The sequence below is a fragment of the Galleria mellonella genome, unplaced genomic scaffold (genome assembly GCF_026898425.1).
Source record: "Galleria mellonella isolate WM207_F2 unplaced genomic scaffold, CSIRO_AGI_GalMel_v1 utg117, whole genome shotgun sequence".
Lineage (NCBI taxonomy): Eukaryota > Metazoa > Arthropoda > Insecta > Lepidoptera > Pyralidae > Galleria > Galleria mellonella.
In genome coordinates, this window is record NW_026441980.1 from 10,004,359 (window position 1) to 10,029,743 (window position 25,385).

At 32.9% G+C, this 25,385-nt stretch overlaps 3 protein-coding genes across 9 annotated transcripts; 2 read left to right on the top strand and 1 right to left on the bottom strand.

Moving 5' to 3' along the window:
* The first annotated feature begins 263 nt into the window (after positions 1–263).
* LOC116413610 (keratin-associated protein 19-2-like) lies at positions 264–7,041 on the top strand. 3 transcript variants are annotated; one of them, XM_031913713.2, is made up of 3 exons: positions 264–423; positions 4,853–4,988; positions 5,491–7,041. In XM_031913713.2, exons 2-3 carry the CDS (start codon positions 4,853–4,855, stop codon positions 5,931–5,933), a joined length of 579 nt encoding a protein of 192 aa, XP_031769573.1. In that variant the 5' UTR covers positions 264–423; the 3' UTR covers positions 5,934–7,041. The 3 variants fall into 3 exon arrangements, with proteins under 3 accessions (XP_031769573.1, XP_052751928.1, XP_052751934.1); XM_052895968.1 differs by having other exon boundaries at positions 359–468; XM_052895974.1 differs by lacking the exon at positions 264–423 and adding an exon at positions 443–541.
* Positions 7,033–21,415, bottom strand: LOC113511852 (peptidyl-prolyl cis-trans isomerase G). Of its 5 annotated transcripts, none has more exons than XM_026895575.3 (14): positions 21,131–21,414; positions 19,615–19,704; positions 18,715–18,837; positions 17,582–17,752; positions 17,194–17,318; positions 15,891–15,997; positions 15,209–15,371; positions 13,276–13,367; positions 13,091–13,193; positions 12,633–12,764; positions 12,260–12,334; positions 10,447–10,575; positions 9,183–9,307; positions 7,033–8,581 (listed from the first exon to the last, which is right to left on the bottom strand). In XM_026895575.3, exons 1-14 carry the CDS (start codon positions 21,143–21,145, stop codon positions 7,212–7,214), a joined length of 2,820 nt encoding a protein of 939 aa, XP_026751376.2. In that variant the 5' UTR covers positions 21,146–21,414; the 3' UTR covers positions 7,033–7,211. The 5 variants fall into 5 exon arrangements, with proteins under 5 accessions (XP_026751376.2, XP_052751920.1, XP_052751907.1 ...); XM_052895960.1 differs by lacking the exons at positions 19,615–19,704; positions 21,131–21,414 and adding exons at positions 18,045–18,218; positions 18,419–18,509; XM_052895947.1 differs by lacking the exon at positions 12,260–12,334 and having other exon boundaries at positions 21,131–21,415.
* Positions 21,416–22,895: 1,480 nt separating this feature from the next.
* On the top strand, positions 22,896–24,014 carry LOC113511724 (uncharacterized). Its single transcript, XM_026895430.3, has 2 exons — positions 22,896–23,378; positions 23,622–24,014. Exons 1-2 carry the CDS (start codon positions 23,069–23,071, stop codon positions 23,993–23,995), a joined length of 684 nt encoding a protein of 227 aa, XP_026751231.2. The 5' UTR covers positions 22,896–23,068; the 3' UTR covers positions 23,996–24,014.
* Positions 24,015–25,385: the final 1,371 nt, after the last annotated feature.

A 25,385-nucleotide genomic window follows, 5' to 3' on the forward strand; every position in this document is an offset into this window, starting at 1 on the left:
TAAATTATTTCAAAATTATTTTTATGAACGACAATTTACCAATTAGAATTAAATCGTCTAAGAATAAAGGCGCTGACAACCAAAACATTCAATGGCAAATAGCAATTAGTTGCATGCATGTGTAACCTAGGCTCACATTTCCGTTGATTGTGGCGTAGTGTGAGATCACATAGACCCCTAGAGAACAAATCCGTTGACAATGAGTGCGAGCTGCGCTCTGCGTCACAGCGCCTCGGCAGAAGGACGGGTTGCCTACAAACGGACTCATTACCTCTCCAGTGACCATTGTCAATTATAAGACAAAAACTCCCACGGTTTATAAAGGTTTGAGCGTACGTGTGCGCGCACAGAGCGCATCTTCGCTCACAACACACAACCTGTGTTTGTGCTATTGTTTGTGATTATACAATATAGTTTTACGAAGTAAGTACCTAAACAGTATTCATAAGTCACTCGACGTAATTGAAGGTAATTTAAGATTTTACTCGCCAAAAAAAGACTTCTTCAGTCGTGACGAATTTAATATGGAACTAACATAAGAGTAAGTCCTATCAATTGCAAAAAATATCAATATTGATTTAAAATTCATGAATTATCTCGTGACATACACACTAAAACAATTTATAATAATACAGATGTATTTAAAACCACCCCTTTTTAAAGTTGCTTAAAATAAGTAGGAAATATGTAGGAATTATTTTATATCAGATGCTATGTACTTTATGTATAAAATGTATAAAAATCGTAAGTCTATGAATAGTATTTATGGAGATTAAACAAATTTCCCCGAAAAAGATATGACAAGGTATAAAAAAAATTAAATGATATTTTTTATATAACTTAAAAAGGGATAGGTTCTCAATTCGTATGTTACCCAATATACTCACCAATTCCGAATCGATTACGATAATTATTATTATAATATTTGTTCCATTACCCTTTAAACTTTAAGGTGACGTGCATTACCGTAACTGTAATCCAATTGTTCGTATATATGTATTCACTCATTTATCTATTCTTAGATTTAGAATACAAAATTTATCTGGTTGTAATATGTATATTACAACCAGATAAATTTTTTATTCTAAATTTTGTCTAATACATTAGACAAAAATTATAGTGACAAAGAAATTGCATATCATATATTTTTATCTATTGTATTTATCAGATTTGAATAGAAAATAGCTGTTTTTACCTAATCAATTAAAAAATATTGTGCAACCTCAATCATTTTTATTAGTTAGATATAGTGTAACTCACTAATGCCTATATACTAAAAACTATGAAGTTTCTTAACAATTTAAATCTATTATCAATTATTCAAAGTTAATTTAACCTAACCTACTACATGTATAGGTATTTATAAACTATTGAAATATAGCCAAGATGATTACTCTGTGCAATGATCGTTCCTAAATACCTACTGTAAACATACAACCTATATACTTGTTTTAAAAATCATTCAATATCTGTAGAGGGTGAAATCAAAATCATTAACATATTTTCAAAAAAGTGTATCATCAGCAGAAATAAACTTTTATCCCAAAAAAACATGGGTTGAATAATGGCAAAAAGTTTTATGCCTCCGTCCATACTAACACGGTGCATACAGCTGTGTTAGTACGGGAGACTGGGCAATCAATCACTGCAACGTAAATGGGCAGGGTGACTCGGTCCTTTTTGTGAATTATTATGAACATAAGTAATACTTATTGTGCGCAATATTTATTTATTTTTTAATAATTTCAATAGGAATATAAAAATATCGTCTTTTCTTTTTTTTTCTTACTGCTGCACTTATAAACTCGATAGACTACGTGTCGTTGTGTACTTACTACTACATACGCAATTTTATACTAGCAGCGTTATCACTCTACGTGGTAGTCGGAATTAATTCAATAACTATAAAGTAACTCTGCTAAGACACTACAGTGATCTAATTTAAATAAAACATTCATCAATTTTCAAGTTGGACTAACTTACCTATATGCTTAATTATAACATTTTATTTGAATCTATTCAGCCGTAATAATTTCACAAACTGACAGATATATTTCCTTAACTAATTTTCATAAAAAAAACTCTTCACGAATTTTTAAAATCGAAGAGTCACAAGTATGTAAATTAGATGTAAGTTACATACTTGTGACCCTTAGATTTTACTATAGCGTATGTATAGAGCATTTCAATGTGTGTGGAAACTGTGTAGAAAATGAAGAGAGAAAACGTAAAACTAAATTATACATTTTCTCATAATAGGCTTCTTCGATAATTTATAATTAATGCAATATTTTTGTACCTATATAAGTTCTGAGTTCTGCAAATAATCTTCTTTCTATAACTTCTGTTTTCGAAGCTTATCTCAATAGAAACACTGTATAGTATATTACATAAATTTGCTAACCGTACAGTGTACTGAAGATAGACATTATAGTAGCAATAATTTCAGGACATTTAATATAATACCTATCTACACACCCTACTGCTAAAAAGCGCGGCTTTAATACCACATTAGCTACCCGTTTTATAACATTCATAATATTCTTTCACAAAATCCATCTATCTTCTTCAAATCGTCCTCTTTTGTTACGCTCTGATAAATCCTTACTAATATTATAAATGTGAAATTGAATTAATTTTTTTTGTTAACTCTTGACGCTATAACGAATCTTCTTGAAATTTGATATATACCAATTACGCGTTTTTGGATAGATAAGGACACAGGCTCTACTTTATCTCGATCACAGAGCAAAGTGGTGTGTATAAAGTATTTTTTAAAATGTCACAAACTACAACAATTACTTCCAAGGTGGATTATTAGTATCGGTCTGGAGTTTCGTCCTATACTAGCAATATGCTCGGTTAAGTCGACCTCCACACATTCCCCCCTGAAAATCATCGTGGTTAATTCATGGTGAATTAGTCATATTGGGCCAACAAACTAGATTTCATTCTCACCTTTCATCCCTCACTGCTATCTCGCCCGCATAGGTATACCAACAGCACAGATGGGGTGACCATTACAGTTTCATTTAAAACAATCCTAAACACACTAGGGGGAAAGGGATTGTTAGTAATGGAGACTGAGAATCCCATTGCTAATAATATACCCAACCAGGTCGACCTCCTCGCGGTTCTCCCTGGAAACTATCATGGTTAATTCCTGATGAATTCATCACGATGGGCAAACTGGCCCGTTTTCATTCTCATCTATCACCCTTCACTGGTGCTCCGCCAGCGTATCCCGTTAGCGCAGGCGGGATTTTTTTTTGATGGGTGAAAATGGTATGATAACCCCATCATGATGCCATACCATTTTCACCCATCAAAAAAAATCCTAAACACACTTAGCCACATCGGTAGGTCAAACCATTAACGTGAGAACAAACTAGCAAACTGACGATTATTGTCCGAGGGTCGAAATAGATTTTACTACCTACTTAGAGTCTAACTAAAGTTAAGTCATATTACCTTCATTTACTAATGTTAATTATAAATAACTACACAAAATAGGTAAAGTGTTTTGTGAGTAGTGGCGTTGTTATCAGAATTTGGCCAAGGTAATGTTTAAGTAAATAAATACTAGTTTAGCCCGTAACTTCGTTCATGTGACCGGGAAATATTAAATATTAATTGGACAAAAAGTACCTAATCCTTTTCCATTCTAAGTACTACAAGAACCTTACACTATATTTCATGGTTAGGTATACATCTTATCAATATAATATAATAAAATTGAAACTAGACGATGTATATACATAAACTATGGGAGATATGTTAGAAAAATTGTTACGAAAGAACTTAATAAAGCCAATAAAACCCATTTTTGTTTAGAAATTTTGTCTGTTTATATATTTGTTCAAATAATTCTTTATTTTACAATGAATAACGTTTGCTCCTGTGTTAGTTCCATAAAAGATTTACGAATAAACGGATATTATCACTGGATTTCATCTTATACTCTTTCAGTTTCTACAATGTAAAATATCATTATTAAATGTTTCATACTCACATTATATTTTAATGTAATAACTACCGGTTCAAGTTACGAGTATTATAGTTTTTTTTTTCTTTCAATGAGTGATAATGGAATAATAACTCCGCCCGCGCTATCAATATACGCTAACGGGGCACAAGTGAGAGAAAGCTCGGCTGGTTTTAGACAGTCAGGCTCGCACTTGCTCACCGCTCATGACCAAGGTCCCAGATGGTAAAGTAATTAATCGAGCTCTCTTGACAAAATACACGTAAATTAAACCAGTAGTTGTTACATTGAAATAAAATGCAAAATTTCGTAATTTTAGTACCATTATTTTAGATTACAAATTTTTGTTTGACTTAAGTTTATATCATTTTTTATTCATGAATTAACTTTTAACCCACGTATTCCTTATTTAAAATTTATCCCTGGACTGGCTAATCTGCACTGAATTATTATATCTCTTACACTCGCGTCGAATTGCCCAACCGGGAATCTACCCTAGAATTATATTGGGTACGATATTTACACACTATACAAATTTACACAACATAAAATTCTCCTTAAACGACTGCCTAACAATGAGAGCAATGTTTCAGTTCTCATATATGTTTACATATGTCCACCTTCTAAATGCCTGAGATATTTTTTGTATGAGGTAGACTTATAATCCTTACATCAATCCAAATGACACTGGTAATTTTTTTTAATTGTTTTTTGGCAGGATAATCGAGTTTTTCCGAGTAATTTGGAATAAAAATATTCTTATTATGGAATACTTCGACGAAATTTGCTATAAACCTATTTTTTTTTTTTTTCAGAAAACGCGTAACTGGATCTTATCAAATTCGTAATTTTTATTTTTATTTATAGATGGCGATACATGCATTATCCCTCCTGGTGGTAATACTAGGATATACGTGTTTTACTGCAGAAAGCGAAGCTGTGAAAAGAACAGTATCTTCAGAACAAATAAATAAAGATGACCTGAAAACAGACGCTAGCACATGTACGAGTATAATTTTTAAATATTATTATAACTTTTCGTTGTAATCCCTATCAGCCATTATACCTAGATTCATTCTCCTTTAAGTATAAAATTTTACTATTTTCTTTAAAATATGCTAATGTATAACTACAGTAGCTTATGAGTACCTGAAATACTGGACCCTGAAGAAACCATAAAACGCCCTTTTATTTAACCAGAATTCTCATACTGTAGTTTCTAAGACAAAACTTCAAACACATACATCAACACACAATAAAAAAGGAAGACATTTTTACTCTCACCGAAATTTCGTATGGTAATAAATACGGAACTTCTTTATGTACTGATTTTAATTCATTTTTGATCGTATACTGATTAAAATAAAACCTCTTTTTTGTAAAATCTTACACACACTCGTAATAAGTACATAATAAAAATTGTTATGCTCGTGGCGCTTGTACCCAAGATTGGTTGTTAAAATAATGACGACTAGTAACAGTATAATAATTCACCTGTGTTTCAGATGGTCGTCGTTATTATGACTGGGGCGGATACCCCAGTGCCAGTGGCTACAGTGGTTACGGCGTAACTGGACATGGTATTATTGATAACAGATACAATTCATTTTACGGAGGTGGCTATGACAACACATACGGGTATAGTGGTGGATATAACGGTTACGCCGGTAACACAGGTTATGGTGGTTATAATGATTATAATTACAATGGACACAGAGGATACGGAGGATATGGAGGCTATGGTTTGAGCAGTTTTGGCGGGAATGGCGGATACGGAGGCTACGGCGGAAACGGTGGTTTGATCTCCTATTACGGTTACAACAATCCTTACAATCAAGGCGCGTACCATCTGGGATACGGCTATTACAACAAGAAGCCTGGCAATATATACAACAGTGGCATCACCCCTAACTTAGTTACGGGATATAGAGGCTATTCTAGAAGATAGATTCTAAGCATATAAAAATAACCTTGCGTAGCGCTAACAATACCATACTACTGTAGATTTCATCTGATATGGTATATTTTGTTTAACATATCCATAATATATAAAATATTATATTCAAAATCGATGACACTGTCTAATATTTATTAGTAATCAATATAATTAGCATTATATAACCATTTCTTGAATAATGTTCAATTGAAACAGCTAAAACATTATTATCAGGAATAATTAGATCTCATTTCTTATGCAGCTTAGAATGGCAAGCCGACAAACTGGCGGCCCACATTATGAAAATGTTGGCCTATAGACATTAGCCAAAATTTAAACATAAGTAAAAAATTGTCAAGTGGATTTCTAAGATTTGCCGCATATTGCCAACTCTAAACAATATATTGTTAAAAATAAAATCATAATTTGTAACAATAGCATTAAAAAGTCAAAAAAATGTGTGCTGGTAATTGCATAAATAAATTAAATATTGGATAATAATTTTATTAAATTTAAAATCGATTTAATATTTCTGAAGATTTGTTATAAGAGTATTTATAAAAAGTAAAAACTTATTATAATAAATAATTATTAGCGTCCAATCATAATGATCGTAAATAAATAAATGATCGTAATTGCAATCGTTATAAAAGATCCCGAATACTGCAAACGTTACGAATAGATGACATTGAGAAACAAACTTATTAAGTGTGAAAATTAAAAAATCCCATATCACTACTTGTAACCTCATAATCTCTGCATTCTTTTCTCTCTGACCGACTTGAAATTGATCAAATATTTTCTCTCTGAACAATACAACTATTTAGTAGGTCCGATAAGTTTCATTTTTTTTCATTTCAATATATGTATATTGTATGTACAAGAAGTTGGTTGGAGAGGAAGGACTTTAGGGTAGTGAAGTATAAACAATGGCAAAATGTTATTTCTTTATTAAAACTAACATTGTGTAAAAAAATAACCAAAGTAATTCCAAAGTTAGCAATAAAATTACTTATAGTTACTTCATATTTAATTAATCAGTAATTTATATTTTGTGTAGCTTATATAACTTGTAAAAGATTTTGTTAAACTGATTCCAAATAAAACAATATTGAATATTTTTAAACTTTATTACTAACAATGTGACATACACAATCTTAAGTCAAATTACATTCTATTATATTTCTACAATAATTTTCGAAATATTTACTCCAAGTAAAATTAAAATATTTACCCCTGAAAGACTGATTGTGAGTTTTCACACGCAATTGGGGTAAATTAGTGCCAAGGCTAATCAGAACCAGACACACTTGTTTGCTTTTTCATTGACTTTAATGCTCTTTCACGAAGCTTCTTCTCTAAGTCTTCATTGTTCACTCTTCCCTCTTCCTCTTCTTCAGGCTCTTCACTATCAGAAGAATCATCTTTTTTCTTTGAAGATTTCTTATGTTTTTTGTGCTTCTTGTGTTTCTTAGAATGTTTCTTGTGTTTTTTATTTTTTTTCGACTTTTTAGGTTCATCACTATCTGAATCTGACTCAGATTCGGAAACCTTCTTTTTTGTTTTCTTCTTAGACACTTGGTCACTGTCAGAAGAAGATTCTTCTTTTTCACGCTTTTTTGCTTTCTTTTCAGATTCATCACGAGATTTTGTTTTAATCTCTTCCTGGTGTTTAGATTTTACTACTTTCTCTTCTATTTTCCTTGACTTTACAAGGTCAGGAGAATTTACCTTTTCCTTAGATGATTCCACCTTCTTACTACGCTTAGTATCTTTTTCGGAACTAGAAGAATCTCGTTTTGTTAGTTTCTTCTTGCTAGATTTCTCATCACTGTCAGAACTATCATCTTGAGAGTCTTCAGAATTATCAATTTTCTTTGACTTAACTTGTTTCGCATCAACTTTTTCTGATCTTGGACGCTCAATACTAGCATCTTTATTGCGTTTTTTAGGTTTTTTCTCACTATCAGATTCTTCTGGAATGTTCTTCTGTTTAGATTTAGAACTCTTATGTTTAATTTCCTCCTCTGAACTTGACTCTGAGCTAGATGATCGAGCTCTCTTCTTCTTAGATTTTTTCGCCAATTTTTTCTTGGCATTCTTTTTACTTTTCTTCTTTCTATCTTCCTCTGAATCACTAGAAGAAGAATCTTCAGACTCACTTTCACTAGATGAAGTTTCCTTCTTAGGTTTTTTGGCTCTCTTTGAGGAAATCTTTTCCTTACGCTTGAGTTTTGATTTGCTCTTTGACTTTGAAACCTCCTCACTGCTTTCACTTTCAGATTCTGATTGGTGAGCTTTACGTTTTCCTTTTTTAGATTCTTTAATTTTATTCTCCATATCAACATGCTCTTTTCCAGAGGCATCATCGCCAGATCTATCAGATTTCTTATTATTCTCTATCTCATGTTTCCGTAAGAAAGGAGATGGCGTACGTGAAAGACTCTTAGAATATTCCCTTAATGTTGGTATAGGTATAAAATCATCCTTTTCATCATCAGACGATTGAACTTTTACTTGCGTTTCATTTTGTGTAGTCGATTTATCATGTGCTACTGATGATTCCCTACTTGAGCTTGAAATTACACGTTCCTTGGAAACTTCTTCACGCGATATGGATAGCCGTTCTGAAGACTTCTTCCGCATTTTTTCAATATTATCTAAAACAAAATTTTTTTATTCTAAATTAATTAAAACTTCAGTACACCTGTAGGGGATGTCTGCATGTAAGGTTTGTCATATCAGTTAGTCAAAGATACTTTTACCCATAAATCTAAGCGCTTGGCATTGCGACTGCTAGGTTGGCTAAGAATTACATTGACACTATCATTATATAAAGGCATATCACCCAGATTTCACTATTTCAGGTTGTAATTCTGACCACATGCCACCAACAAATGGAAAAGATCTATGATTTCATCATTGCTTAAATTTGTTGAGTGATAAAATTTGTTGAGTGGAACATGACTAAATCACAGCATAAATTGTATAACTATTTCAAAGGATAAACATATATTTGTAAACCAATTTTTTGCTCAACTCCTATTTTTATTACCTCAAGGCCATCTTTCATGTTATTTTGAAAAAAGATTATACAGACAGAAAATACAAAATTATTTACTAAATATGCTACATATAAAATACAGATTATACATATATACAGAAGTTGAGTATGACACTGAAAGAGCCTTTTATAAGTTTGAGAAACTCTGCGATAAATACGAAATTTTAATATATTGTAGCACAGAGTGAGATACTAACCTTTTCTGGGAATGGAGACTGACTTCTCCAATCGTTCTTTAATAAGTTCACTAGATCTTTTATCGCGCGACCTCCTATCTCTTGATCTTCTATCCTTGGTACTGCGTTCTTTAGATTTTTTATCCCTGTTAATATAAAATATAACAAAAGTACAGACCATGTTATAATGGCTAGATATGAATACAGATATACTAATAAAATACATGTGGCAAGCTGCATTTGAGTTAAGTTGGAATATACTAAACTAAGTGCAGATGTCTACATAGAAAGAATGTATGTTACGAGTCATCATATACTACTGTCTTTATTAAAATTCAAAGGTAGGTACGTAGTTACACGGTAATAGAATAGTTGAATAATTGATACGGTAAAGAACTATATTTTAATATAAGCATAGAAAACACAATGATATATTAAACAAATACTTAGAAATTCTTATTTTGAAAATATTTATTATGGAAATGATTCTTCATTTCTTCTTTATGCTTTAAGGACTCAACCATTTTTCATAAATTTGGTATACAAGTAACATTTGGACTGAAGATGCCATGAGGGGTTCAGTATATTCTATTACCTCCAAAATACTGTTATTGTCTACAGACAATGATTACCATAAATTATTTCACTGAGCATAAAATTTTGCAATCCTTATTTACATTAATTTTTATACCATTTGATAAATATCTATTAATCTAACTCTATGAATATGACACTTAAAGCATGAAAAACCTATATCATATAAAACTGATTTTTTTAAAGATCTTTAAAGTTTTTAATGTATCTCTGATTTGTTCGTATATTTAGACATAACCAATATTGAGGTACAATATAATGTGACGAAAAATTAACTATACCTACAGTTAACACGTTCGGTGCGGCACTGTATTTGCCGGGGTCTTCCGAAATGCGAGCACTTTTTTTTTCTTAAAATATTCCTTCTGCACCCAAATACACATATAAAATATTTAAAAAAATTATAATTACGTTTTTCAATTAAAAAAAGCTTTGTCGAGGCGTAGTCGGCACACGCGCCAGCAAAGGAATTTCCTTGGCGGGATTTGAAATGAAAAACCCAGCGTCGAGGCACCCTCGGCGGTAGGCCGGGGGAAGGGATAAGCTCCGTCGAGGCATACTCGACACTCGCACCGAACGTGTTAATTAAGCCGTAAGCATCTTAGGATCATTATTATACGAACCTAAATTATTGTATGCGCTCGAGGTAATTGTCAGTTAAGTCTCGAAAATTTTTGTATTAACATTTTACCTGGATCTATCCCTGGAGCGTCTATCACGGGAACGCCGATCCCTAGAACGACGGTCACGAGATCGCCTGCCCGAGCGACGCCTCGAACGCGAGCGCCTGCGAGACCTCGACCGGCGTCGGTCGCGAGATCTGATCAATAATATTTAATAATTATTCATCAGTTTACTATAAAACCACATAAAAAATAGAATTGGTGACAATTAGATGAAACAAAACCAATAATAATTTTATCCTCCTTGCTATTATATGAATATCATAATTAAGAAAATTTTAACACATGGTTCGATGTTTGTTTGGTCACACAGATAGCCCCCATTCATCATATCAGCCATTAAATGCCCACTGCTGAACATAAGCCACCCCATAAGGGAGGTTCTGCTCGAAGTTGCAACACTTGGCGGGCGGGTAGACAACCACAGTTAGGCTTAGATGATGTCTTGAGAGGAATCCTGCTGCCAATCCCCTCGACTATTAAGTTCTTTTAGTTGCCCCTTACGACACCCACGGAAAAGGAAGGGATGGCATATTCTATGCCGGGATCACACGGCAAATAGACAAACTAAAAACAAACAGAAATTACATTTTACATTTTATTACACAGAATTATTTGCCCCTGTGAATTAGGATAAAAATATTCTATGTGGTAATCTAAAACATGCTCCTGCTGTTATAATACTAGATATTACAATCTTTATTGACATCTCGAGAACACTATTACTTAAGAACACATTTCTATGGATTTAAACAAAAAAATATTCCAGTAAAGCATTCATTGTGTGCTCAAATGGGTTGTTTTATTCATTGTTCTTATCTTTTGTAGTAAAAATCTAATTACATATTCTAGCTGTTTTATACTTTTATTCATGATCATCATCATCTCAACCATTCTTTTTTTTAATGGGTGATAATGGAATGGTATTCCCGCCTGCGTTATCGATATACGCAGGCGGAGCACCAGTGAGGGATGATAGATGAGGATGAAAGCGGGTCAGTTAGCTCATCATGACAAACTCCACAAGAAAAAACTACGATGGTTTCCAGGAGGAACCGCGTGGAGGTCGCTTTGATAGGATGTATTGCTGGTAATAGGTCAATTAGACAGCATTACTAACAATCCCTATCCCCGCTCTCAACCAGTGCTGAACATCTATCCACTGCGGAACATGAGTCTCCATCAAAGTCCTGAGCCGCCTGCAATCTATTTGAGGTTGTCACTCCATCTAGAGGGTAGTTCGTCCTACATTGTATTTGTACCTTATTCTTTTAACTAAATCCATTATATAACAAACAATAATTTCTAAAAAAAACAAATTCATGCAATTAAATTTTATATTTTTAATAATCTCGACATTTACCAGTTGATGGTACAGACAGAGAAAATTAAACAAAAAAACTGTCAATTCCAAACGAGTTTGTCTAAAGACAAACTAAATGTGATAAATCACAGTATTTAATTTTAATTCAGAAGGTGACAGTTATCAATTCAATATTAGTAGCAAGCATGTAAAATCTACCACAAATTAAAATTCCAATATTTCAGCCACAAATTTCGTAATTACACGTTCTTTTTGAAATCGAGGTAACGACAAAATAATGTTTCGATTGCAAAAAAAAATACCATAAAGCATCCGAAATATCGATATTGCATCAATTTAACCACATTTCTTTTGCCATTTTAATAACAATTTCGTGTTTCATTTGTCTCTGAAATCTTGGATAGATTTTCATGGTAGATAAGACACAGATGTGTTAAAACATACTAACTTTCAAACAAATACTATGCAAGCGCAACATAAAATTGTATACAATTTACCTGTCCCTTGAACGTCGTCGAGAGCGTGAACGCGATCGTCTACGTCTTTCAAGCGATCGTCGACGTTCTCGCGACCTTTAATAATAAATGATGTTACTAAGTAACCTCAAAACTAAAAAGAAAATATAAAAATTTAGCATAACTCTAAACTCAATAAAAGATACAAGTGAAAAAATATGTTTAAATAAATTTCTTTATCTAGCCTGTATTTTTTTTTTTATATTCTCAATTACACAAATTCATTAAAGTTTTATTTTTTCTCAATACTTGTATTTTTTTGATAATTGTCATTTTCTCGCATCAAGAAATTAAGAAGTAGAATAAAAAGTACTATGATAAAAAAAAATATCCAATAAGTAAAAAGTCAACTCACCTCTCTCTCCTCTCCCTCTCTCGACGCCGACGTTCTCTCTCTCGCTCGCGTTCGCGTTCTCTTTCTCGTTCTCTCTCCCGGTCACGACGATCGACTGACCGGCGGCGGCTGCTACGTCTTCGTGACTTACTCCTGTTTAATATTTCATCAAAACGTTAATTAACATTGAAACAAACCATAAATAATTTAATAAGCATATGTAATGCTACACGAGCCAACTATCAATAAATATTGAACTCGATCGAACATTTAAATTATCTATTATCAACTTTACAAAGCACAACAATTTTTTTCTTTAAAATTTGACAAACAATGCTGTCATGTTGTCAGTCATACATGCAACACCCTTTTAAATTCACAGCAAACAAATAGTAATTTCAAAGTTAAAAAACTAAAATATGTGATTGTTTTGCAGTATCCATTTATCCCATTACAAAGAAAATAGTCTTGAAAATTACCTTTCTCTGCGCGAACTACGCCTTGGGCTTACACTTGTAGAGGAATCGCGATTGGAGCGATACTGACGTTTTTTATGTGATGATCTCTTCTTAGCACTACCGCCTATAGAGAAACATTTTATAAGTACATAAATTGATTACAGAATTTAGGCAAACTTTATTTTTAATATAAAATAAAAACTTACGAGATGAAGCTGAGGAAGAACGCCTCTCACTAGATGAATGTCGAGTTTTATCAGCAGGCTTGTTGTCCTCTGCCTCCTTTTCACCAGTGGACCTATATGAAAGCAGTGTTTAGCTGTTAAATACGCTTTATCTTATATACACTATTATGTATTTTTGTGTACAGAAATATATAAAAGAACAGGAGTTACAGATATCATACGAGGTTTGTCCGGAAAGTACGTATAAAAGTTTTTTAAAAATTTTATTTTACAATTATTCAGGTAAATCAATTTTATCCCCTTCAAAGTACTCCCCCTGTGACATAATGCACTTGTGCCAACGCCGTTTCCACTGTGAGAAGGCTCCTTGAAAGTCCTCTGGTTGTAGGTTTCTCAGCTGCCCCGTCGTAGCTTTTTTTATCTCATTTATGTCCCCCAAATGCCGCCCCCGAAGTACCAATTTGGTTTTTGGGAACAAGAAGAAGTCACACGGGGCCAAATCCGGCGAATAGGGGGGGTGTTCGGTCACCGTAATGGAATTTTTACTCAAAAACTCACGGACAACAAGAGAGGTGTGGGCAGGGGCATTGTCGTGGTGAAGAATCCAACGCCCCTCTCGCGCCAATTCTGGACGAACTCGTGCCACACGAGCTTTGAGGCGTCTGAGCACATCGACGTAGAATTTTCCATCAACTGTCTGGCCTAGAGGGACGAATTCTTGATGGACAATCCCCCGAACATCGAAAAAAACAATCAACATTGTCTTGACATTTGAGCGGGATTTTCTTGATTTTTTTGTTCGTGGTTCCCCGGATGTCTTCCACTCTTTGCTTTGGGATTTTAATTCGACATCAAATTCGTAGAACCAAGACTCATCTCCAGTGATGACTCGGTTCAAAAAGTCACCATTCTCTTCGGCTTCCAACCAGTCCTCACAGCAAGCAACTCTTCGTGATTTTTGATCCGGGGACAAAAGCTTGGGAACGATCTTGGCGCAAATTTTTTTCATTTGAAGTTCGTTTCTTAGAATTTCGTGGACCACGGTTTTGCCCAAATTAAGCTCTTCAGCCACCTGTCTGACCGTTAAACGACGGTCCCCATTAACACAAGTTCGAATTCTTTCCACGTTTTCGTCGGAATGTGAAGTGGAAGGACGTCCTGAACGTGGGTCATCTTGAACGCTTTCTCGGCCCTCTCTGAATCTTTTTAGCCACTTGTGGACGGTTGGTTCCTTCACAGCATCATCCCCATAAACTGTTCTGAGATCGGCAAAAATTTCACGGCCATTCTTGCCGAGTTTCGAGAGAAACTTGATTACGACGCGCTGCTCTTCAACGGAAGCGGGCTCCATGCCGACGGGGTTTCGTTAAGAGGTAACTTCACAGATGGCGTGACAAGCCAGTTCGCACCGCACGGCGGTCAGACCAGAACTGAAGCATTGTTAGGGACATAAGGAAGGGGTCCTGCGCTTACCTGGCCTCCCCACTCCTCTTTCTCGCATTCCAGAACACTTTTATACGAACTTTCCGGACAGACGTCGTACATAGAATCATTCTTAATTTTGTTTTATATTAAAAAAAAATTATTCAAAAGTGCATATAAATATAATAATAACGTATACTTAAATAAAAAATATTTTATTTTGTAATTAGATAGCTGAAATAGAAATAGACCAGACACCTTTGTAGAATGAACAATGATAAGTTTACAAATGATGTGATGGAATGGATACACTGTTAAAGAAAGCAAGGTGGACCGTGAACAAATGGTGTGCAGTATCTGTTCACGGTAGTGACAAAAAGTGGTCCAATGTGAATGACAACTGACCAAAATAGAAATATTTATTATTTAAAATTTTCTTTTACACCACTAGAATACAATCTAGATATATAATAATATAATATATCTATCTACAATAGAATACTCAACACTGGTGTAATGCATTAAGACTCACTTTGCAGGTGATGCAGATCTAGACTTTTGACCATCACCCTCTGTATTTTCTTCCTTTACAGTAGTATCATTATTTTCTTCTTTTACAGTATCAGAGTTTGATGTGTGGTTCAAGTCTTCCTTTGTTTCTTCCTCTTCTTTCTTCTCTGGAGACTTGCCATTTTCTATAAATAATATTAGGTAAATTCTGTTAATATGATAATTGATTAAACTTTAAATACATTACAATATACAAAAAATATTTCATAATATATTTAATGCTTCTAAATATATATTTGCATACAGTACATGGTATGTGTGAACTTTAGTTAAAACATTGTGTTAAACAAATTAAATTATTTCCATATATTATACAACTAGCCATCTGCCCTGATTTCTCATTGAAGCAAATTTTTAATACTTGTGTAAGAAAATATCTAAACTACAATGAATCCTGTATCTATATCAAATGCCAGCCAGTAACTTCGTTTTATACTATCTGAGATTTAAAAGTTCTTTGACTTTACAAATTCAGAAGAATTAACCTCTTCCTTAGACGATTCCACCTCATCACTGTCAAAACTATTCAGTCTTCAAAATTATCAACTTTCTTTGACTATGTTATTTTTTTATAAAGTTAGAATGTATGAAAATAATGATATAACTTTGTGAAGCTATGACTAAACCACAAATAAATACTTTACCTTTGGGTTCAGGTAGCTTAATCTCATCAACAAGGGACTGCTTCACCGGGCTGCTCTTTTCGCGACTGCGTCGTCTTGAACGCCGAGGACTTCCCCCATTGCGATGCCTAAATAAATATATATTTAAAAATATAGGGCGCTGTCAAAAGTAAACAATAATTTTGGATGATTAATTAATTGGATGAATTATTAATGTCACAGTATACTCTGTGATATCCAAGGAACTGTTTAAGTCTTCTTTTGAGTGCCGACGAGCGCCATCGCGCTCGTGCGCATTGCAACTAAAAGTGCCACGTGCGCCTTGGCGCTCGTGAAATCAATCGCTGATTAGCTTGCTTTAAAAAAATATTAAAATTGGATAATTTTTGGAGGATATACAGTTTTTTTAGGGACAAGGGTAAATGACATCAACACAACAAAGATTTCTTTGGCATTTTTAAGTAGATATGAGTAAAAATCAAAGGCACTAAAAGGGATAAGCAACGATTACCACCTTCCCTCAGGTGGGCCGTTAGTTTTATATGCTATTCTAAATTTCATAAAAAATACCCGCGTTAACAACAAATTTAATAACATATAACATAAAAGTTGTTGCTCTATATTCTAATACAAAGAAATAACTTTAAAAATAAAAGAAATCCAATTTCAGTTTGAATTCAATTAATTTATATTTTGTTACTTGTTATTAAGACTTTAAAAATTAATCTACACGTCATAAAATCTAAAAGCAACGATCTCCTTCCTTGAATTCCTTCATCAGACCTAGACTTTAAATTCAGATATAGTCTGAATATCCGAATACATTATATGAAAGTTTGTAATGATATTTGGCTGTTTATCATTAAACCTCGATTAAAGGGCTTATATATGGCTCATATCGCTCAGTATTGTAAGAACAGACTAAAGGAACCTAATGGTCGAGGGATCACCACCAAAAGCCAAACTACAGTCGTGAACCCACCTGCCAAGCATGGCAACTACTGGCAAAATCTACCAATGTTAAACTGTCATAGAGAACAACCGCATTCCTTATGACAGTCTGTGGAAGGCATATATTTACATCATTTAGTGCATGACATGCAAATCAATCATCAAGTGGACAGATAACGGCTGATATGATAATGATGAAATGGTTGTGTAGATGTGAATAAAATTCATGACACTCAGATAAATCATATTCTATATAGTTTTATTCTAATTTTCACAGGTAAACTTAGAATATGATTTATAATTGTAATTATGAAAATTGCGTAATTTCTTAAATTGGTCAAAGAATGAAGGAAAATAAAATGTCAAAACTCACTTCCTGTCAGAAGATCGATCGCGAGACCTGGAGCGTGATGAACGACGACGCTCCCGGGACCGCCGACGAGACCGCGAGCGCGACCGCGATCTACGACGTTCCTTATCCTTGTCCTTTTGTTCTTCCTGTATAACAACTCTACTTATGAATATACAAGTACATTTTAAGATTTGCTTTAAAACGAAAATTGGTGGCTTCAGTAGGTACAAAATGAGAACTCATTGATACCTTTTTTTTTAAGGTATTGAAGGCACTAATTTCGATTGTAAAAATCGGCTCGAAATGGACGACAGATTCGCATAACACAAAATTTCAGACAAATTAATAACCTTCTATTGGAAGATGATTAAAATTAAAATTTATTAATTCATAAACATTCATTACATACCATTCTCTTCTTTATTTCTTCTTTCTTCTGTTGCGTGAAGGACTCCGGTATCCCGTTTTCACTGGCTTGAGCGCTCAGCAACAGTTCCCACAACTCGCCCATGAAGAGACGAGCATTTTTTCCATTCAAAAATCCAGTCAGGTTGATCTGCATTTTCTTAGGGCAAGGAAACTGATACGGGAACCGAGGGTACGGGATCGGGAAAGAAAACATTCTCATATTATTACTTATTTTACATCAATCAAAACACACCCTATACTTATTTACATTCCCATATAGATAAGACATTTTGTTATATTCATTTATTTTACTTTCATAATTCTCTTTTACAAAGAACTAATGGAAGAAAAAATAAAATAAATTTAAAAGCCGTTAAGAGCGCTAAATCTCTAAAATTCGGTAATAAAATTCGTACAGCACAGAAGTGACTCTGGTAGGGAAGTAAATATTGTGTACATCGTACAACATGACATGATGAATTAGTTTTCGTGTAGTGAAGTCAGGCGCCGGAGACGACGCCACGACGGCCGCGAGACGAGGCCGCGTCGCCGACGGCCGCAATGACGCCCAGCAAACGGTGCAACAGCAAATCACGACACTGATGACGTTTCATTTTTCTTTCTTCAATCTCTTGCATCTGTAAGGGTTTTGCGAACACAACCATTATGCTGAACGCAAAGCCTACGCACGGAACTTCCCTACCTCGAGTCAGATCAATCTCTTAACGGCTTTCACAAATTCAGTTATCCATTTAGTGTTTTCAAGCTAGGGAACTCCACTGCTGACATTCACTTATAATGAGTTAGCATTGTAAGTATTTAATTTCCCCGTAAATACCGATTTAGTATGCTAAGGGCCTCCGAAAGAGTGGAGCGCGCGGGCGGCGACGGCTAGCAGGCAGCGGCGGGCGGGGGGCAGCGACGGCGCGCTAACCGGTGAAGACCATAAAAATATCCATACGCAATCAATATACATATGACACCATCCTTCAATTGCAGTTTCTTTAGTACAGTAAATATTTTTGGTAGTCGATAAAAAAATATATATATATATCCAACATACTACTGTAAAGAAACTGCAATGATTACATTAATATTAATATGTATAATAAAAGGAAGGTATATTATAATCACCTTTTCCTCAAGTTGATTGTTGACATAGTCGATGACAACATCATCTTCCATCTTCAGTATTTCAGTAATTTTCTGGGTGATCCATGGCTTCAAGACATCCAGCTTCACCTTGGACATGTCCACCTAAATAAAAATTATTATTATTTTTGATTAGGTCCTTCATCCTTTTAAAATCATAACATAAGCATCTTATGGCATATTTAGATAAATATTAGAATTATCATAAAAATAAATTGTTCATTGATATTATTTAGTGTAAAAAAATAAACATGGTTAATATGGATACAAATGGGTAATATATTGGATTCCTCTGGACATTGAAAAAGTTGTAAAGATCACCCATTATATATCAGTCAGTTATAGATCAGATATCTATTTTCGAATATGTTGTCTGTTTTTCAATATTATTTTTTGGATAACAGACTTTTAACATATTCATTATTGGACCAGTAGACACTACAGCTCGAAAGTACTTGGCCACCTGCATTTTGTTCAAGTTACACACAGTAAATTTTAAAGAGATTATTTATTAGGTTTCATTGCTTGTATGACACTGCAAAATACATTCAGTCATAAACAGCTTATCATTATTTGTGAACTCCTGTAAATTAGTTATCTGATATCATTTGACCAGAAAACATGCTCTTCATAGATCAGTACTTCAAGTCTACCAATACTTTTATAAGTTAAGTAATTTATAAGTTCATTACTAGCAATATGGTTACATGGTAAAACATACTGTTAAGTGAACAAGTATGTAATGGGGTGAAAATTAATAATTTCATCAGTTTAGAGAAAAAAATATATAGAGATATAGACATTCAAAAATTTAATTTAGAAACACTGCATAATACTTTATTTCTTGTTGTTCTCAAATATTACCCACAATAAATTCTATACCTGTTGGGTCAAACAATCTCCAAACTTCATTTGCTTCATTAATTTCTTCTCCTTGTCGCTGAAGCGGGTATCTTGTTCAGTACTAGTTCCCTAAAAACAAATTTATACAATTAAAAAAGAAACAAAAATCCCTAAGTGTAGTGTAGACCACATATTATAAAATAGTAACGTAAAATTGATATATGCTATTAAAAACAAATTATTAATATATAGTAAAGAATAATTTACAAAGACATCCTTATGTTATTAGTTTTTTAAACTAATATATATGTGCAAATTAGATGAAGAAAAAAAAGGTGGAAAGGAAATAGGATCTGGTGAGATCATAAGTACAGAAACTTCCTTAATCCAACCCACTTAACATATGGTGGGGGGGGGGGGGGGGATTACAGATTGATATTAATGTGGACTACCACTCCTATTGCTAGCACCATAGACTATGCCATGTCAGGATGACCTCCACATGGTTCCCTGGAAACTATCATACTGAATTTTAGGCGAATTCATCATGATAAGCTAAATGACCTGCCTTTTCATTCTCACCTATCATCCCTCACTGGTGTCCCGTCAGCGTATGCCCTTAGTGCAGGCGAGATTAATATTTCATTATCATCTATTAAAAACACACACATAACAAAACCCATTCCAACAGAAGTTATTGGGGGGGAGGGATAGTTAATAATGAAGACTAAGGACCCTATTGCTAGCAATATTGGGTATATTGCTAGCAATAGGGTCCTTAGTCTTCAGGTCAACAGGTCAACCTCCATGTGGTCCTCCCTGGAAACCATCATGCTGAATTCCAAGTGTATTCAACACGATGGGCTAACTGACATGTCTTTTCATTCTCAACTATCATTACTCACTGGTACCCCGCTAGTGTATACCGATAGCGCAGACAGGGCTACTCTTCCATCATCAACAATTAAAAAAAAAACAGAAGTTACTAATGCTGATGCAAATGGACAATATTTATTTAGGAAGCAATCCACACATTTTTTTAATATGGCAACTTTATTAGTCTATGTTGGATGTATGTAGAGTGATGCTCTCTGGTAGCTGTCTCTCCGGTAATTGTAAGAAAAATGACGCCTCTAATAAATTGTATAACTTAAAAATATTAATAAATATATAAATATAAATAATGTGTCTAAATATTACAATAAATACTCTGCTAAATTAATTCAAAATAAAAATATTAAACTGTCAATTTATTAAGGTAAAAGAGAATGTAATTTTGATATGTATTAAATAAAAAATGGAAAAAAAATATTTTATTGACACATTTCCACGAATTAAAAAATTGTATCGTACCAAAGCATGGAATATATATGTAGATAATAAATTTGTATTAGAGACTAACATGGACTGCAAAAATCAATCGCCCGGCTCACTAGACTTTAACAAAAGGAATGGTCTTTTTACTATTAAAACAATTTAGGAAAAACTATATTTTAAAAATAGAAGTTTAATTTAAGGAAACATTCGATATATTACACATTAATTTCCATCTTACCGTGTACATCATCATCTTGGTGAATTATAAAATCAATACATTCACGTTTAAGCCGATCAATGGATGCCCCGCCGTAAAGAACCACTTTCAGCTCACTTACAATAAGACGAATGAAAATTGTTTGCTACGCATTAATATTAAAACCACATGTGTAATAATCCATTACATTAACAAAACATCATGGCATAAAGAAGTATAAAGACAAATTTACACAAAAATATTAAAAGCACACCATTATACTTAGAGAAGCCATATTGAAAATGAACAAACGCACGCACGAGCCACAGATTAAAAAATATAGCTTGTTCTTCGCAACATGTCCACAGATTAGAGAGACTATGTCTCTCAAAAGCAACATTATAGAATGGTTTACTCTAAGAACAAAAAATTACTTAGAAGGAATAATAAATAAAAACTGTAAATCATGTAGTTACCTTCTTTCTTCTTATGCAAATATAATAAGTAAAAAGAGGACAAAAGATACACCATCAGTTGCTATTTTTCTCAATTCATAGCAGGCTAGTGTATAAAAAATGTGTTACATACACATTTTTGTTCATTTACATTACTAGATTATATTTATGTAGAAAGTGATGTGGAGTTTTACGGGAGACCTATAATGTTATTTTATATTTAAATATTTTATTATGTACGATGTTACAGAGATTATTTTAGTGACAAGACAAAAGTATTTATTTTTCTATTTAATTGAGCTGTAAGTATATGGACATGCACGACCTCTTTCTTACACTCCTCCTCACGGCATAGTATCTACCTACTGTAAGAGTCCCAGATCTTGGCGACAGTATTCATATTTAGGACGAGGCAAAGCTTTTGTAAAGATGTCCGCTATCATATCCCTTGTTCCTAGGTATGAAAATTGCACCACATTTTATTGCACCATATCTGTTATAAAATGTTGGCGTATATCGATATATTTGGATTTGGCGCTAAGATAAAGTTTATTGCTAACTGTTGTACGGCTTGCTTGTCGTCGTGAATAGTAATTCCTTTTTGTTTAAAATAATCTAAATCAGAATATTTTTGAAATGAACAGCCTCTTTTGTACATTCGCTTTAAACCATATACTCGGCTTCCGCCGTTCAAAGTATTACAGTCCTTTGTTTTCTTGACTCTTCATTCTCGTGAAATGTTAATTTTAAATCTATTGTACCTTTTAAGTATCTAATTACGCGCTTTGCAGCTGCCCAGTGTTATTTTTCATAATAGGCATTGAATATATCATATAGGCATAGCATGAATTATGTCTGGTCGCGTGGCAACTGATAGATACATGAGGGCTCCAATCAAATTTCTATAGGGTAAGTTCGAATCTGGATGTTCTTTTTTCTTGAATTTTAAAGCTGTCTCTATAGGAGTTGCCACAGGTTTTGCATCTTGCGTAGAGAATTTCTTAAGGATATCTTTAATGTATATCTTTTGACTCATAGTAATTTTTTTTCTTTATCCTGTTTAAATTTTATACCTAAACAGTATTTCAACGCTGATGGTGTATCTTTCGTCCTCTTCTTACTAATTGTATTTGCATAAGAAGTAAGGAGGCAACCATATGATTTACAGTTTTTATTTTATCAGTCGTTCTATATAATTCCTTGTTCTTAGGGCGACACATTAAAAAACGATAAAGCTTTGTGATGTGGTAAAAAATCCTAAATTCATGTAATTTGGACATAAAAAAATTTTCATTTGAGTAAAAATTAAAACTCACATATGGCAATCTTATTTCATTTTTTATTAAAAACTTTATTATCTATATAAAATTCTTTCGACATAGTGTTTGTAATCTGTTCTGTGATATAATTTCTTAAATTAATAAACTTAATATTTTTCCTAAATATATTAGGAATTAGTTGTATTTTAGTGCTTACTTATAATTTCACATATGTTATTAAATTAACTTTAGTCAATAATATAATAATGACATATTTTCAGTATCCTCAACTTATACAACGAGTAATATTAAGTGTTGGGTTATGTGACAACCAAAATAACACATTAAACTTACTAAAAGAAGTCTATAGAAATGTCATCAATTCCCCAAGAAGGTGTGAAAATATTATTACAGTTGGCCAACTATTGAAAGTTTTAGAAATCAGAGATGTCCTATCAGAGAATAATATTGAACCTCTCAAGGATATTGCTCAAATAATAAACGACAAAGGCGAAATTCTGAGACATATTGTTGCTTATGAGAATGCATGTAGTAAAAGAGAATATAATTTCTATGGTAGGTGATATTTATATTTTGAAAACTATTGATTTGTACCATGTTATATATAATATTTTTACTTATTTTAACTAATACACAGTGAAACTATATATGGCGGATTTAATAGCTATATATGTACGTAGATATTTATTTTGTATTTAAATAGGTGTATATAGTTTAAAATTTAATAATTTATGTTTGGTAATAATATGAGATACCTTAGCTTGTGTGGAAATTTTGTTTATCATGTGTTTATTTCAGCTTCTGAACCTGTTTCGCCACAGAATGTATCAAAAGCAGAACAAAAAAATGAAGCATTTGAAAATGCACCAAATGGCAATCCATATATTCATGTGAATAATCAAAAGAAACAAAGAATTTTTGAAACTGTTATTGAACAGATTGGTACTTTCTGGCGTGATCTAGCCAGAAACTTGAAAATTAGAGAATGTATTATTGATGAAATTGATAAAGAAAGTGATTCACTTTATTCAAAAGCATCAAAATTATTGGAAATATATGAAAAAAGAGCAGACACACAAAAATGGTTAATTGTCCTTTGTGATGCATTAGAACGTGCACGACGAAGAGATTTGGCAAGAAGTATACAAGATATTGTAATGATGAATATTTAATATACATAACATTTCAAAATGTTTTTTACTTATTTATGTGAGCTATAATATTTGTTACATCCAAATTGAATAACCTGGGTTATTCAATTTAATTATAACCCTTCCTACACTAATGTTATATGCTGATGGTGCACCAGTGAGGGATGATAGGTGACAATGAAAAGAGAGATCAGTTAGCCTATTATGATGAATATCAGGTATATTTCAGCACTATGGTTTTCAAGCGATACCATGTGAAAGTTGATATATGATACTAATTATGTTGTTATTTAGGAAATATTTTTATTATTCACTAACTTTAGTTTTGCAATAAAATTGATAAACATAATCTAAGAGGCATGCTCATTATATTAAGAGTATATCATGGAAATACTTTCCACAGACAGAATTATAACATCTAGAGAAATATTTGTTCTTAGTACATAGCTTTATTTTCCATACTTGATAGTACCAATTTTTTAATATTAATGATTTTTTTTGTGTTTTGGTGTATGGTCTGCCATGGGTAAGTCTTCTTCGTCATATTCTATTGATTTTGATCCACAGCAACATGCATCCAATTATTTCCTGCTATTTACATGATATTTAAGTATTATTACTTAAGTTATAGATCAAAAAACCAACAACTGATGGGAAGAAAGATTATTGAGTGGCAAACCTGTACAGCCAAATGCAGTGTAGGATAACCTCCACTATACTAGATGGAGTGACGACCTCAAGTGCATTGGGAGTCAGTGGGTGCAGGTGGTTCAGAACCCATCACTATGGCAGTCTATGGGGGAGGCCTATTATGCTAGCGGTAGGCAGTGATGATGACTTAAATATTAAAACATATTTTGCTAATTACCCTAGTCAGTGTTGTTACTATATAGATCCTTAGTTGGTACAATGAAAGTTGGAAAGTTTTATTGTGTTTTATATACATGCATATATATGTACACATCTATTCTTAATTTGTAATTAGAAAAAGTATGAAATCAGAGTAAAACTCTTTTGGAAACTTCAGAAAAACAAGTTCTTTGTGTTAATAATTTTATTTTTGATGATGCAATGTAAAATTGTCTTTTATATTTGTCAATACAAAAATAAAAATCTTCAATGTAGTTTAAAATAAAAGAAAATAATAGGAACCTAATTTTCAGGTATTTATTAACTAAATTACTTTTTTATGGAATGTTTTGCATTTAATATAATTTTATGTTATATATACGTAACGTGTAACATTAATAGTCATATAAAAATATTTTCATTAAAATGCACTTTCATATATAACGAAACAGTATATGTAATACAATTCAAGAAAATAGATCTCTGAAGATCAGTCACACGAGCAAAATTACAATACAGATCATTAATATAAATTTAATAAAATTATTTCTTTTTAAAACAA

Coding starts and splice junctions, on each gene's coding strand:
- LOC116413610 (XM_031913713.2), top strand. CDS start 4,853: ATGGCGATACATGCATTATCCCTCCTGGTGGTAATACTAGGATATACG. Junction 4,989..5,490: donor GAAAACAGACGCTAGCACAT/GTACGAGTATAA, acceptor CCTGTGTTTCAG/ATGGTCGTCGTTATTATGAC.
- LOC113511852 (XM_026895575.3), bottom strand. Junction 18,838..19,614: donor GAGATTGTTTGACCCAACAG/GTATAGAATTTA, acceptor ATTTTTATTTAG/GTGGACATGTCCAAGGTGAA. Junction 10,576..12,259: donor CGACGACGTTCAAGGGACAG/GTAAATTGTATA, acceptor ATTATTGATCAG/ATCTCGCGACCGACGCCGGT.
- LOC113511724 (XM_026895430.3), top strand. CDS start 23,069: ATGACATATTTTCAGTATCCTCAACTTATACAACGAGTAATATTAAGT. Junction 23,379..23,621: donor AAGAGAATATAATTTCTATG/GTAGGTGATATT, acceptor TGTTTATTTCAG/CTTCTGAACCTGTTTCGCCA.